General features: G+C 45.8%; 2 protein-coding genes across 3 annotated transcripts; one reads left to right on the plus strand and one right to left on the minus strand.

Annotated features, from left to right (window-relative positions):
• The first annotated feature begins 735 nt into the window (after window positions 1-735).
• fbxo46 (F-box protein 46) lies at window positions 736-10,487 on the plus strand. Of its 2 annotated transcripts, none has more exons than XM_084019389.1 (3): window positions 736-1,173; window positions 6,071-6,691; window positions 6,787-10,487. In XM_084019389.1, exons 2-3 carry the CDS (start codon window positions 6,218-6,220, stop codon window positions 8,584-8,586), a joined length of 2,274 nt encoding a protein of 757 aa, XP_083875515.1. In that variant the 5' UTR covers window positions 736-1,173; window positions 6,071-6,217; the 3' UTR covers window positions 8,587-10,487. The 2 variants fall into 2 exon arrangements, with proteins under 2 accessions (XP_083875515.1, XP_083875514.1); XM_084019388.1 differs by having other exon boundaries at window positions 736-1,165.
• Window positions 10,488-10,948: 461 nt separating this feature from the next.
• Window positions 10,949-16,359, minus strand: slc5a2 (solute carrier family 5 member 2). The gene is made up of 15 exons (XM_084019766.1): window positions 16,129-16,359; window positions 15,956-16,027; window positions 15,427-15,531; window positions 15,216-15,275; window positions 14,985-15,089; window positions 14,799-14,904; window positions 14,143-14,223; window positions 13,422-13,651; window positions 13,005-13,140; window positions 12,751-12,858; window positions 12,460-12,610; window positions 12,161-12,329; window positions 11,836-12,051; window positions 11,548-11,680; window positions 10,949-11,466 (listed from the first exon to the last, which is right to left on the minus strand). The coding sequence occupies exons 1-15, from the start codon at window positions 16,225-16,227 to the stop codon at window positions 11,264-11,266; spliced, it is 1,974 nt and encodes a 657-aa protein (XP_083875892.1). The 5' UTR covers window positions 16,228-16,359; the 3' UTR covers window positions 10,949-11,263.
• Between the last annotated feature and the right edge of the window lie 52 nt (window positions 16,360-16,411).

The following is a 16,411-nucleotide window of genomic DNA, read 5'->3' on the forward strand; positions in this document are numbered from 1 at the left end:
CCTCTGCTGGCCTGAGAAGGTGCTGCTCCAAACTTTTGCTTTTCTCCAGCCTATCTGAAATGCAAACAGGTGCAAAACATACTGTGACATGTATACTGTATTCCTCCACCACTACCTACCTCTAAAGATACCCTTTAATTTGTACTAGGTATATGTAGTGTAAAGATACTAAGTTTCCCGTGTGTTTAATTTCTAACAAGTGTGCACACATGTTTTGGGAGATAAGATGAAACTTTAATGATCCCTGTTGGCAAACGGGCTCATGGCAGCAAATAGAAATAATGTGTGGATGATTTGAAGTAGTAGTAGTGTAAAATTGGCATCAGCGGAGCATGATGAGGGATGCCGAATAACGAGCAGATATAGTGACAGAAAATGTCATGATGAAATTATTAATTGTGTTGATATTATTCAGACAAAACTATGCAATTTGAAATATAATTGATGAAAGAATATTAAAAACATGAATGAAGTGTTTACAAAATAGATTGTGAATGGTAATATTCAGAGAGGAAGTTGTGCCTGTATTATTATTAGTGTACTATGATTGTAAGTCTGCCATCAACAAGGTTCATCTTGATTTTCCCACCTGTCTTTGACACAGTGACCTTCTGATGCTGCGATTTTACTCCGGTGTAGTGCGTGTTGGGGGAGCAGAAGGCAGTAGAGGGAGGGAGCTGTGCAGACGCCATATATGGGCACACCACCGACTCTGCATTGCTATTGGCTGTGGGCCTTATGCAGCTGCTTGTCAACAAGATGGCCTTCCTCCTCCTGCCGTTTTGACACTGATTATTTTGGTATCCCCGAGAACATACCGTAAAAGCTTGTGTCACTTCTAAATAGATAGTGCGAGAGCGACTGCTTCAGAGTCCTAACAAGGCGTACCGTCAGCCAGACTTTGTCCCGAGAAGTGACAGGCACGCAAGCCTCGATAACAACCATCGCTAGACAAGGTTGATAATAGAAAGTAGCTGATGGCTAACGTCGACGTTAGCCCGCTAAGTGAGCTAGCTTAGCTACGTGGACACGGATAGTTAACTCGTGTCACCTGTATTTCACCAGACAAACTGGTTGGTTTGGTAACTAGGAAATACAGCGTGGAATCGGTTCCCTTCGACTGTTTGCAAATCAAGGAGGTGATCTGGAGATTAACGCTGTTGAGGTGAGTAGGTGAGTGTTTTTTTTTTCAACTTGTTAGCTTGCTAGCAAGCCCTGTCATGTTATTATGCAGGTAACTTGTGCTATCCAGTTAGCAAGCCCGTAAGCTAACGACTGGTCTAACGTTATTTGCTGTGTGCAACAACCCATCAAGAAGCTATTAAAGTTACTGGAAGCGTAGTTAAATAGGGTCTAGTTAATTTTAAATATTGATAGACTGGAAAAACCTACTAGGTCCTACTAGATCAATAAGATGCTGAACATTTTACGATGACTTTAAGCTAACTGTTTGCTTGTTGGGTACCCAGCTACTGTCTGGTCAAAGACGATAACAGTCAAATGTGATTGCTACAATGGAAATTATCATTCAGATGAGTATTGTTGCTGTTGCTTGGCGTCCGTGGCACCACGCTTGTTGGTTGTCACGAGAGAAGTTGGTTTACTTTCTGCCAGTTTTGCAGGTTAATAAGGTCTTCTAAAACAGAACCAGGAAAAGGTAATGATCAAGTGATCTGCAGGCCTTCGTTTTCGTCTAAGAAATTGTAATCATAAGCAGGACTACATATCCCGTGACGCTTAACTTACCATAATATTGAGGTTTTGTTAAGGCATGTGCGAATAAACTCATTGACGCATTGTTACAAGTTACACAAATGAATAAGACAAGCTGTGCGGTTGTAGAGTTAAACTGTTTTTGGAGCAGTGGTATCAGATATCATGTTGCCATTGCGATCAAATTTAAATGATCCGTTTTGCTGGGTTTGAATTAAAGTAGCCCACTTCCACATAGATTACTGTCTGATGTGATATTTTCTCATATGTCTGGTCTTCACGCAAGATAATGCCCCGTGTTGACACATGGCCTTTGTGATTGTGGAATCAAAGCTTGCATCAAAGTCTTAACGGATGGTACAGCGCAAACGTGCAGATGCTCTCACAAACACACAGACGGCTCCCCAGGCCAGTCAGCCACTCTTCCTAGGTGTCCCCTCGATGTAATAATGTTCCTGAGCAGACTGGAGTGATGCACTCGGCTCCATTGTTCTGTTGACAGTTTGCAGCAGAGCTGGCCTGCTGGCTGCGCTTCTTTTTCATTGTCTTCACAGGCGTACATGCAGAGTGGGGAAATTAAGCTAAGACTTTTTGGCATGCTTCTGTATTGTCGTCCGTCAGCTTTTTAGCCGTCTAAATGAAATGCTGTGAAAAAGCATGCGGGAGAGCTGGAGGATAGCAGAGGGGGCTGATCTGGAGTGACACTGTTTTGTTTTTCAGTCTGATGTTTTTGCAAGGGTAGCCTGAGACCTATGAGCTTATTGGTTAAAGGAAAAAATAATACACTTTTTTTTTTTGTCACATGCTTTGATCTGTATAGGGAAATGACTCCGTTCAACAGCGATTGGCAGCAGTCATGCAGCAGTAATCCACAAGAATTTAACTCCGACAGAACAGCGACTAAGTCATTCGTGTATCTCGACATTGTTTGCAATGTTAGAAAGAACTTGAATCTTCCAGCCAAAGGAAGAATGGTGTACCCTGTATTACTGACATAATGCACATATATGCAGGTTAAAAAGCAGCATTGCTGTGTCTAATCTGGTCACCTTAACTGCTCTGCTTTCATTTCAAACAGACCAATCGGTAGCATATTTTGACCTATTCAGTAAACCTTCTGTTTGAAAAGCTTAGTAATACTACACTGCATACTTTGTGACCGTTATCTAGTGTGATACAGGTCTTCTTGTCCCAACTGCGGACTACATTTAGAACCATATATTTCTGCATGTCTAGTAGTAGTGTTAAGTAATACACAGAGTAATAATAGTGTAATCTAATAGTGTTAAGTAATGCACAGAGAAAATCATCATTCTCTTTTGACATTTAATTTGTCAGACAGATTCAGTACCTAACGATGCAGTCGTGGGCACTGTGGTGTTGCTGGCTGCCACTGTGCGTGGACAGGATTTGAAGGATTAGTTTGATGCAGAAAGCTTAAAACCAAACCCAAGCCTTCATTTGCAGGAACTGTGTCAAATAAAGAGGGGGAAAAGTTCAAGTATATCGCCGTACCAACTTAAACCAACTGTTGGGAGTAGTGTGGAGTACTGAAAACTGAAAGACAGATGACACTGCAACTGTATCTGGATGTCGGATGCTGGATAGTGTATGTGAAATCTTTACAGGCATTAGAATTTCTGACTAACCATCCAGTTCTCATTTACAGCAGCTGTCTGACCATGGGTTAATGGTGGCAGTGTTTGGATCGATGATGCATCCCTGCACAGAGAAGCTTGGGTGATGTCAATGTAACAGTAATCTTAAGATGTTGTCATCAAATCTCTGTGATCACTCATGTTGATTACCAGTTAAGCCGGTTACACAGTAGAAGCGTTGTCATTGATCTTCATGCGTTTGTTGTCGGATGACGTCAAAAGCATTAAACAGTGATTTGATCTTTTTACGGTCTTGATGACTTTGCTGTTCACCTTGGTTATTATGGAGGTTATCATGAGGTTTATGATCACCATCATCTGACAACAGAAACAATAAAAAAAACAATGTAATAACGACGGGTAAAGTGTGTCAAGCTGTATTGCAACACAATAAATGATCAGAGAACAGGAGCAGTAACCTGATTGTGAGTGTCCCACTCCTTGCCAAATGTTAGCTGCATTGCACAGCTTAGCTGTTTGCTAGCCCACAGAGGAGGAGGAGGAGGAGGAGGGGGAAGATTTTTTTGTTTGAGTATCAGTAAAGGTGCTAGTGTTGTTGTCATTCTTTTAGATGTAAACATTGTTTTCATATGTATCTCCTCTAGTGAGGAAATGGCATCTCTGGAGATCATTCTGGTCTGTGGTTTGTTAAGGTGGCTGATGTTCAGAGTGTGTGTGTGTGACTTTGTACTGAAGCATTGCAGTGGGCAGACCGTCTCTCTGCTGGTCCCTCTCATAATACCCTCAAATCTGTTATGAGTGATGGATTGTATGATGCAGTGAGAGGGAGGGAGAAATAGGAGTGGATGGAGATGAGATGGAGAAGAGTGGTTAAGGAGAGTCATAGGGGACACGGAGAGAAAGGGTGTTAAAAAAGGTTCACCGGCTTCTTCTTTTTTTCACAACAGCATAATCTGCCTGCTCTTTGCCGAGTTGTTGCTGTGTGATTATAGAGGAAGCATTTGAATTGGCTCACCACACTGTGTGGGTGGTGCTTGCTTTTGCACCTCTCTGAGCCATTCCATTAGTCCAAATGTACAAAGCACCACCCATTCAGTGTGTCAGGCAGAGAAGCACAACAATGACCTGTTTTGAAGCCTGTGAATAGAAGGAGTCGGGTGGCTAAAATGGAAAGCAAGTTACTGTGTCTTCAAGAGAGAAACAAAAAAAAAATGCATCAGCCTGTAAGAAATAGGATCTTAAAATAACTTCCACGTTTTGCAATATGATTATCCATTAAAATGTGTGAATTTGCATTGGCATTAGCCCTAGCTATAACACCTAGGAATGTGTTTATGAAGCCTATTTCTTTTTAGGCTATTCTTATTTTGTTGTACATACTATACACCAAGCTGAGGCAGTTCTTTCGGTTGGTTACCTGCCAATAATGCAGGCGATTTTTTTGTCAAGTGGCTGCCAACCCCCAAGATGTACCGCGCAATCTGTACATTTAACACTGCATAAGAGGACGAGTTACTCAAAGATGCATGGTTCTTCTTTTTAACGACATTCTCACTGGAGCTGAATGCACCTGAAGAGTGACACAACAAAAAAACAATGGGCCTGAAATGTTGAAATGTATTTATATTGAACTACTTGAATCATGGTGGTGTATGCATCTATGTGGTTCTATTTGGTATAATCCAGATGTTTTTGTATTAACTGGTTAGTGGTGGTATATAACTCATTTGTCCATTCAAACATCATACTGGTTTAGTGTAGTCAGTGGTTGCCTTTTTGGCTTTTGTCACGACCATTAGAATTCCAGTATAATATTGATGTACAATGAGCGAAGCCCATTGCAAGTTATCAGTCGTGTTCAAACATATAGGCCACGGTGTAAAGGGGTAACCTTAAAGGAAGCTGCTCGGGACTGACCGATGAGGCGTACTGTGTGTTCAAGCTGTTCTGGGATGCAGAGACGCCCTTCAGTGAGCCAAACATGTTGCGCCATTGCCACTTGTTCCTCTCCTTAAGTACGCTGGCACGTTCCTGGCAGCCCCTACAGCTGGCATAGCTGCGCAGAAGCACGCTGGTTGGACTAAAGGCTTTCCCCCTCCAGCCTGTAGCATAGGCTCTTTGGCAGGGGAGAAAGGGGGGAGGACAGGCAGGACAGCTACAGCAGTTTCACTACGACCCACCCCCTCGCGCTGTTTACTAAAAATAGATCCAGCATATGCCTGCGTGCTCCTCCCTGTGTTGCCTCCTATTAAGCAAGTCCTCTTTGATGCACTGAGATGTAGGAGAGGAGAGAGAGAGGGGAGTCCATTTGGAGCTTTTGTGTTCCATCTTCCATCCCTTTCATCTGCAGGCCGCAGACACCAAACCTGAAATGGAATCCCTTTAATTTGATTTAGGGGCTCCAAAGCAGGGATATCTTCATAGTACACAGTAGCAAATGTAATTGCTAATTGAGTTTGGCAAAGTAGGAGGCAGGCCACTTAGTTCAGTTAGTAGTGCAATAGTTCGGTTCCTTCCACTCTAGCTGGGCTGCTGATGTTGACACACTGGCTGAATTGTACCTTGAGGCACTACTCAATACAGCCTCAATTGATCATGGATTATCTGAACTGATCCTGACACTGATGAGCGTAGTTGCTCTATAGAGATGCAAATTCTGGTTTCACTGTGCCATTTCTCCTCCCTCTCTGCCTGTGCCCCACCCTTTCCTCATATTTCTCTCTTTCCCGTTGATGCAGGTTGTATGCCCGGTGTTGCTGGTGACCTTGGTGACAAACAGTGCCGATCGGGTTGGCACTGGGACTGGAAGCCGACAATGAGAGCTCTGGCTCTGGGTGTTTGCTGGCCAGCGTAGATGCCGATATGCCCCGAAGGTCGGCATCCTGATGGACCGAGACACCTTCTCCCACATCCGCTTGTGGTGCCCACGCCCCTTTGGCACTTACTCCCAGAACAAAGCCAGGAGCCCAGGCTCAGGAGGCAGCGGTGGAGGCGGTGGTGGGACAGGGTCCCCCTCCCTCTGCAAGGCTGAGCCCTCTCCAGGTGTCAGAAGGACTGTGGATGGGGGTGAAGATGGAGGGATGATAGTGGGCGTGCAGGAGGAGAATGGAGAAGAGGAGGATGCGGGCTCAGAGAACACTCCACCCGAACCTGAGCTTGTTGCCAGCTCCCTGACAGAGAGCCAGGCCCCTCCGCCCTCTTCAGCCCCTCCCTCACCACCCTCTTCCGGGTCCCAGATGGAAGATGGCCGTGTGCTGTTCGACACCTGGTATGTCATCAAGCCAGGTAACACCAAGGAGAAGATAGCCTTCTTTGTTGCTCACCATGGAGCAGGCCAGCCCAGACCCAGCGCTATGAAGGTAAAGAGCGGAAACAAAATAAGCTGATTTTTAAGAGGTTTTTTTTTTGTTTGTTACTATTTAAACTAAATATTAATTATTTTTCTTCTCCGCAGGTTAAAGGTAACTGGGCAACTGACTGCAGTAAAGCCAAAAGACGAAGACGATGCTCATCCTATGACCCTCCAACACGCTCCCAAGCCTCAGAGCCAAACCTCAGCCATGACTCCTCTCTTGCACCGCCTAGCTCTGATGAGCTAACTCTCGGAGGGGTGAATGAGACCGACCTGCTGTCAGTGGCAGAGATGGTTGCCTTGGTCGAGCAGAGGACTGCCATGGCCCTCCAGGAAATTGTTGCTGTTCATCGGAATCAACACCACCACGAGCCCCCAAATACCACTCACAGTCAGGGCCTTACCACGCACCAGCACACTCTTCTCCGGGGCACGGTGTCGGACCCCACTCCTATGGTGTTTGTGTCGGACAGTTCAAATGGCCAGCCCTCCAAAGAGGCCCAGGAGTCATCATCTCCTATCCAGACAGACCAGGAGTTGGAGGAGCAGCAGGAGTCATTGAGGGTAGCCCAGGCCATAGCGCACTTTGAGTCCCAGAACCTGGAGAATCGGTTTCAACTGGGCACTGGTCCTGGAACAGACTCTTCTAATCAAGACCGAGAAAGGGAGCGGAGGAGAGGCGGGGAGTCTGGCATGGTTAGCCCTCCTCCACCCCCCGGTCACAGTCATGGTGAGGTTAGAATAGCTTTCCGAGTGTCTAATCTGGATCCACGGTCTCAGTTGGAGCCAGCTGGCAGGTCGCGCTGTATGTTTATGAGCTGTGGTGGTGGGGGAAACCAGGCGGCGGCCAGGGCCAAAGAAAAAATCACCTGTGACCTCTACCAGCTAGTCAGCCCCTCATCTAGAGACCCCGGTAGTCTGCTGCTTGCCGCCACAACTGCTGCCCCCAAATCAGATGGAGACGTCCATCACCCAGACAGGCAGGCCTGTGGCAGCCCAGACCCAACCCAGGAGGAGAAGAAAGCTGTGGGTGTGGGGAGGGAACGAGTGACTGGCTTCCACGTGGAGGTGGTAGTAACCGGTGCCGTAGATCAATGTGTGTTTTATGGCAAGGACAGTACAGAGAACGTGCAGGAGGAGACGGTATGCTTTGCTATGCCAAGTGGTGGGGGGAGTAATGGGGGCAGCTCCACTGACCCTTCATCAGATGATCCCCCTCCTGGACAACTCTTCTTCCTTCAGCCCCCTCGGGGCCCAGAGGAGGATGTAAAGGCAACAGGAATTGGCAGTGGGTCAGGAATTTGCTCTTTGGACTGTGCCAACAACAACGGCCCTGGGGCAGGGGTGGCGATGGGCTCAGGGGAGCGGGCAACTCGACCCGATTCTCCCGGTGTTGGGGAGGACTGTTCGGACCCTTCACTGTGTCGCCTCTACCGCCACGTGTCCCATGACTTCCTGGAGATCCGCTTTCAGATTCAGCGCCTCCTTGAACCGCGCCAGTACATGCTGCTGCTGCCTGACCACATCATGGTCAACATCTTCAGCTACCTGCCGACGCGCTCGCTGGCAGCCCTCAAATGCACCTGTCACTATTTCAAGGCATTGATTGAGACGTATGGGGTGCGGGCAGTGGATTCACGCTGGAATCAAGACCCTCTCTACAGGGATGACCCCTGCAAGCAGTGTAAACGGCAATATGAGCGTGGGGACGTTTCCCTGTGTCGTTGGCACCCCAAACCTTACCACCATGACCTGCCTTATGGACGTTCCTACTGGATGTGCTGCCGTCGTACAGACAAGGACACACCGGGCTGCCGTGTTGGGCTTCATGATAACAACTGGGTCCAACAGCCTGCTGATGGCTCTCAGCCCATTCGCACCAAGAGGGAGGAGGCCAGGTAGAGAGGGAAGAGTACACCTCACACATACCAACTCTCATCTCTTCCTGCTTACCTCCTTCTTGCTCCCTCTCATCTCTGTTCAGAGAAAATAAAACTAAAAAAAGAGGATTACAAGGAGGAATCGGCACTCCACGACTGTTTTTCTTTGCTCTAGCACTCCTTTCATGTACTTGCCCTCATTGGAGGAAAGTTGTTGGGAGGTAAAGAAGGAAGAGAGGTGTGTCACTCTCCTTGCCTTTTTTCCCCCCAAGCCCTTCAGAATCCCTCTCTCCCCCTACTGTGCTCCAGAGTGGCACCTTTTTAAAGTTTGCATACCAGGGTTGGGGTCCTCTCCCGCTGCTGTCAGTCAGCCCTCTTTCTGCCTCTTACTCATTTGGGTTTCTTTCTAACTCCAGACATGGATGTTATGTTATTCATGTGAAAACTTTGCAGTGTATTTGATTGAGATTAGCATTCATACAGTGACGCATAGAAATGTATTGCCCTAGAGCCTGCTTACTGTTCCCAAAACTTGTTCTATGTCCTGTGTCGTACCACACACTTCCACGTTAGCTGTACAATGGTGCTTCGAGGAATGAGCTGTACCGAGTCCAACAGATATAAAGATTTTCGGTGGTGGAATGTTCAGCGTTGCTATAGAAATGTGATTGTATAATGCAAACTTGATTTTTCCGTTGTACGAGATGACATTTGTACCTGTCCGGCGCCATGCGTTTCTATCTCTCTGAATGTGCTGTAACGTACTATGTCGATTATTCCCCTGATGATGCTGCTGAAATCATTGCCTGTGTCGCTGACGTTAATTCTGAAATAGCCATACCATTCGTTAATGACGCACACGGTCTCACCATTCTAGCCAGTCTCACTGGCCACTGAGACCTGTTCTTGTCATTGTTTCAGAGCGGACCCTAACCTTGCTGACCAGCCATAAAGAGGAGCCACTGAGTACTTTATGGTTTACAGAGAATTATGGGAGATGGACTTTATTGTTTTAAGACCAGTGGGATTGAATGGGATTTAAAAAGAGAAACTTGATGTCACTTTGGAAAGGCCTGATGTCACTTTGTATGGTTTGATTGATTTGCTTGTTGCAATTTTTGTTTTTTTTTTGGCTGTTTTATTGGAGTGTGTGTCAGAGAATGTTTGCTGTTGTATTTGCTTTTATTCTTGAGGACTGTGTTCTCCCTGTATCAGTCTGTCATCCTACTCCACCTGCAAAGATGTATTTTTTAAATAATCCATCTTTCTTTTAACCCCCCCCCCAACCCCCATCCCCATCCCAAGCCCTCATCTTTCCCTCCCCCCCCTCCATCCCTCCATCCTTCAATTCGGCAGAGGGCAGTGTTTGCCAAAGCCGTCATTCATGCTTCGAAGCGGGTGAAACCAACTACCACAGATTGCAGAAACTCTCTACACCAGCTTCCAGCCTTAAAAAGCCCCCTACCTCTTACCCACCCTGCAGAAGATTGAGGCGTCGGATACCTCACAAATGATCGAGTGATTGGGAGTTGCACAGGACCCTGTAGGTGGCTAGATTCCAAATGCTCGATAGACTCCATCCAACTAGGATCCACCCATAACTCTGTGTGAGAGTATAAAATGAACAGTGCCTGGTGACGGCTCTGGCTCTTCATTCTTGAAAAGGAAAAAAAAAATCTTCTCCTCCTCCTCCCTCCCCCCCTCCCCCACCCTTGCTGTTAACCCCCCCCCCCCCCCCCCCCCCCCTGCAAGCTGACAGACTGGACATTAAAGAACTGATGCGATGAATGATGCTGAAACTCTGCATGGAGGTGGCAAGATGGTTGGGTATTCATGGGAGAACTCTGTAGGTTCCAGACATGTACAATGCTAATGGGAAATATCTGCTTAAATAAAAACAGAAGTGATGATTAAAACTGGAAATCTGAATGGCTACCTGGTTCCTGTGGTGTCTGATGAGTGACTGATTGAATCAGTCGTCCTTTACCATGACAGAAACCATATATTATCAGAGCTTAACTTAGTGTGACCAACGTCTTTCAAGAGGATAATATGGGGCAGAGAAGCTATAACTGTCAGATATTTGTACTTAATGAGTAACAATTAGATTTATGCATTTTGTGTTTAATGAAATAACCAAGCAAAATTGAATCAGAACTAGATATGCACATAAAACTACAATATGAAGTATAAACGACTCTCTTATATGGTGTGCAAGTAAGTTTTGTAAAGTGACTCCCATCTTTTTCATTGATTTTGTGATCCAAAGATTTAAAAGCAGTTGGAAAAAGCTTTGAAAACAAATCTTCAGGCTACTTGAGACTTTATTGAGTTAACGTCTTACCTGACTTCCAAATTACACTTTTTTTTTTATTCTTCTCACACCTTTTATCTCAGAGCTGTAAGCAGACGCAGATCGAATCAACATGAAACACTATACAGTAATGCCGTTCTAACATGATGAAACATTTTCGCCTGCATTACACACTTTCTTAAAATTGGAAGCCTGCAGTATAGAAGAGAAGTAAGACATGGTATACTTATGATTTTGAACTTATTTTTTAATTGTGACAATATGATTTGTAGGGACAAGTAATAGGCAACAGGTGGCAACACTTGTATTTATTTATTAAGTGATTAAATATGATCACAGTTCGATCACAGCTCACATCCACTTTCAACCAGCATCAATGGGACAGCTAAGCATAGTAGCCCCACATAAACACTGCTACAGCCATCATAATGAGAGCATTAGCATCCACAGTGTACTTCCACACCTGGTCCTCGCTGATGTCAGGCATCTTCTCCGATGCCTCGGGCGTGTCTTGCTCGTGGGCCGGGGAGTCGCTGCCACCGCCGCAGAACCGACCAACCAGGCGACAGACACAAGACCGTTCTTCCTCTTCAGCCACCGAGGGTTGGGGGAGAGAGGAGTTAGTATTTTATCTGTGTTTGGTGACTGCAACGTCTTTTTGTTTCTTACCTGCATCGTCACTATCCTCCCTCATCCTCTCCTCAGCTTCTTTCTGGGCTCTTCTCCTTTTCTCCTCCTGCTCCCAGTCCAAATCCTTCCTCTCCTCTTTGGAATGACGCAGGCTGAACACCAGACGATGGAGCTGACAGGGAAACAATTTTCAGAAGACACAGAAACGGACTCTGTATGTTCATTAATTAATTTGTTTACTTAATCCAATTGCAGACCAGGATTCTGAAAATGCTGAGGTGGATATTTTGTGTATGGAGTGATTGAATGCATCGGTGAGTCACTTACATGTTGGTCGTCTATGGGCTTGGTGCAGTAGCTGACCATCAACACCAGCACTGATGTACAGAAGAACAGTATGATTGCAAAGTGGAGGTAATGAATCCCGCACACCAAGAAAGGGCAGTTAGAGGGGAAAATACAGCTGCCAGACCCAAACCAGAACTCAGGCAACATCCGACAAAGGCCCATCAGAAGGCCACCTATCAGGCCCCAGAATGCACCCTGGGAGGCAGACGGGAACATTTTAACTTTCTGCTGATATGATTCCACACAAGCGTGTCAACAATGGTAAGATCATTTAATATGATGTCACCCTGTGTTGTCATCTCACCTTTTCATTGACCCTCTTAACGAACACAGCCAGGAAGAAGACTGAAGCAATAGGTGGAGCCAGATAGCTCGAGACCGACTGGATGTAATCAAACAGCTGACCGCTCTGAGCCGCCTGCACAACCGGGATCCAACAGATGCTGATGGCCACGATGCACAGAACCCAGACTCTAAAGAGGAGAGGAACAACAAAAAAGATACAGCGTATAATAGAAGTTATGAGAGATTCACAGTATCACACAGTAACAACCTTGGAATCAAATCACGACCTTCTTCTAAATGCGTATAACTGGTCCAAACCTGCCCACGATGAGGAGCTCCCGCTCGGCGGCCTGTGGTCTGATGCGAGTCCAGATGTCCATGGTGAACAGAGTGCTGCTGCTGTTGAAGATGGAGGCCAACGAGGACATGAGAGCAGCCAACATCACAGCAAGCATCAGGCCTCGCAAACCTGCATAGAGAGGTGGCAACAAGGACGACGGGTGGAAGAGAGAAGGGGACAGAAAGAAAATCAGAGGAAGTTAGCTCTGCTTAAAAAAAAGTGGAGAGAGTAGAAAGTGATGAGAAACAGAAGGTCATATGTGGTCTTACCATTCGGCATGACTGACACCACCAGTTTAGGATAAGCAATGTTGGAGCAGCCCACCTCAGTCCCACACACCCTCTTACACACCTCTGGGACAACACAGCCAACCTCATCTACAGATGGACGGGAACACACATTTACACACACACCGTAAAGATACAGATTTGCCCAATAAAGCTTTACTCTATAATATGCCTTTTTATTTTTGTCAGCCCCTTTAATAAAATGGAATTTGAAAGGACAAGTGTAAGCCACAGACCCGGGTAGAGGGCCCTGCTGATCATGCCGGGGAATACCATGAGGAACATCGGCAGCAGTTTGAGGTAGCCACACATGATGCAGCCGGCCTTCACGTGGGTCAGACTACGAGCTGCGAGGCACCGCTGGACTATCACCTGGAGAAGCACAAGACGGGATAGATTCATTGAGTACATTAACTGTAGCTAAGGATATCTCACTGCACTGTTTTTATTTGATTTTGTATTCTTTAAATACACATTTCTATGTCATAACTAATTTGATATGGTACGGTAAGATGTTTTAAAGTCTGAATCTGGTCTTGAAGCTGGCTGATGTTTGGGTATAACTTGAGTACTAACACCAGTTCCCTGCATCAACCTTGAATTCCCCCTTAAGATGAAGATAGTTTTTCATCTGACAAGGTCTGAATATTCACCTGGTCTGTACACCAGTACCAGGCGCCCACTATAGCAATCCCAAACAGCACGCCGGGCCAGGGCAGGTCCCCCGTGGTCCGGTCCCTCAGCAGGCTGAAGGCGTCCTGTCTTGGGGTGTAGCAGTGGGGAGAGATGTTGTAGCGCTGGGGATCCATGGAGGAAAAATTACTTGGAGTAGCGGCGCTGTATTTGGCCAGCAGGGCGCTGTAGCCTCCGACTTCAGCAAAAGCTGGAGGTGAAAAGAAGAAAGGGTGAATTCTTCTCTCTAAGGCATATATTATTCTACTGGACCTAGTGGTGTCTTTCATGACATCTCTGGATTCCATTCGGCCATCCAGAGCTCTCTTGTTGTCTGATGCTGTCTGGAAGAAATGAGTCAGCTGCTGAGGCAGCACTATGGCATCATCAATTCACAAAGGGAATTGATGATGGTTTCTCGCACACTTTTATATTGTCTTCATATTGTCTTCCTCCTTCTATGACTTGTAATCTACACCATATATATGTTGTATGAGGTTGCAGATGGTGGTTATTGTGATGAAGCAGGGAGTTTGGTGGCTCTGCCGCATCAGCGAATTGTGTAATAAATGATTACCGACGCTAGTTAATATCTTTCCTGTTCTGAAGCTGCTGGGGCCTGGAAGGAATGACAGATGCCGACAAACGTGAATGAAAATATCTACTGGGAGATTAAATGCGATGCTGCACATTTCTACTTACAGAAGCCAGTGAGGACGAAGGCCCCGGCGATGATGACAAAGGTCTGAACTGTGTCGGTGAACATCAGAGCAGCCAGGCCACCTGGTAACACACACACACACACACACACAAACCTTAACCTTTCACAACTTCATAATGAACTTTGAAATGGTCTGCTCTTAATAAGGATCACATTTCCCACAATGCAACAAATAGCATCGTTTTATTAAACCCTCCCTTCCCTATGAATGCCCACATCTTTCAAACCCCAACCAACCACAGCCAGCAGTTATCTTTTCTTTCCTCCATAAATAGCTATAGTCTACTGTAAATATATGGAGGAGAAGTTAATCATTTTAGTGCAGAGCTTTACCATCTAAGGGCTATTTTACTTGCTTCACCATTTCCATAAAAGGATGTTACAACATCCAGTTCAAAGGTCAGTCAAACTGACACAGACGAATCCAGCAGTAAAGCTACGGTGAAGGATTTACAGTGCTGGAAATCCATTTATCTATGTTTTGATTTGGTTTCGTCAGTGAGGCTTTGCTGCTAAATTAGCCCAACTTCATTACCGTCATGGTAGCGCACAGGTTTTGGTTGCCTAGTAAAAGCAAACGCAACGGGAGAGCAACATCCTTGATGAACCAGGACAGGACATATGTTCACACACGTACCCGTGACCGTGTACAAGGCTGTTATTAACAGAAGGGTGATGACGGCCACGTAGATGTTCCACCCTAATGCCTGCTGGATGAACACAGCTCCTGAAAACATATCCACCTGGAGAGAGACGGAGAGAGGGAGGAAGGGCACGAAGAGAGAAAGACACGCCGTATGTGTTGTCAGGCAGGGTGACTCACTGAGATCTTGGTGAAAATGTAGAGGAACAGAGAGATGACGGTGAGATAGAGGCTGATCCTGGTCCCGCCGAACCTCTTCTTCAGGTACTGGGGCATCGTGATCACCTGACACGGCCCAGTTCACACGACACGCGTCAATAGAGGAAAATGACAGCTTACTGCGGTAAAATCTCATCACATTTGAGATGTTACTGCTTGTTAACGCATGATAGAACAGCCTGAACTACTGACCCCAGCCGTAAGGTAGACAGGTACAAAGAGCCAGCCCAGCAGCAGCACGATGAACAGAGCCTGGATGGATGGATGGATGGATGGATGGATGAAAAAACAGTAAATGTCCAGTGAATTGACATATAACACTAGATATCTATAGACGATATAAATAATATATAAGAATACACTATAAATGAGAGTATAAATGAGAGTATACAGCGTGGCTTACGTTCCATTCAAACCCTCCGACAGCGATGCCACTAGCTGCCCCGGTGCCGGCCAAGCCCACAAAGTGACCGCTGCCGATGTTGCTGGCAAACAGAGATGCACCAACCTGAAATAAAAAAAAAAAAGAAGAATCAATGAAAGGACCCAATCCAGACAAACCAACACCTAAAGGAGCACAGTGACATCATCAAGTATGAAGACGATGATGCAAGAAACAGACATGAGTGATACTGACGCATAGTCATGTGACAAAATCGAGCCATATATCACCCCTTCCCTGTAAGGAACAACAAGTTGTTGTTGTTGTTTATTTAGGTCTAAAATTCTGTGCACAAACTTCCCCCTGGCATCCTTCCTTTCATAACATGAAAATACTCCTGTTAGGAGATGCGGTGCCCTCTGGTGGAAAAACTATGCACTATTGTTCTAAATGACCTCAAACATATTTTATGCATTTGTGCACAAATTCTTATCTAACACTGATACATAATAGGGTTGTATCGGGCCGGATATTTATCGGTCCAACTCACCGGCCACCATGTCATGGTGCGCCCTGCCAGGAAATATCCTCCAACTGTCCCACGATTGGTGCGAAACATAGCCTAAAAACACAAGACAGGACAATTCTGTTACCTCTCCTTTTCATGCATTTGTTTTTATTCAGACGTCACAATCCCGATTGAAGTCCCGGTAACGGACTTACCCAAATGCCAACCCCAAGGACCATGATGAAATATCCAACAATGACGATGATGTCTGCTGGGTTGTTGATGATCACTTTCTCTGCCGAGGGATTCTCCATCGCTCCACTACTTATCTAATAGAATGCACTTTGTTTAACCTAGAGCTCGATTTATCTCCAGCTTTGTTTCTAATAAAGCCTAAAAAAGGAGAGAATTCTGCGTCTGTAGATGAGCCACGCATCAGCAGTGGATTTGTGGTCTATATGAGAACTTTGGCCAGCTGTGGCAATGGGCAGTGTCAGC

The sequence above is a fragment of the Eutrigla gurnardus genome (assembly GCF_963514095.1).
Source record: "Eutrigla gurnardus genome assembly, chromosome: 10".
NCBI lineage: Eukaryota > Metazoa > Chordata > Actinopteri > Perciformes > Triglidae > Eutrigla > Eutrigla gurnardus.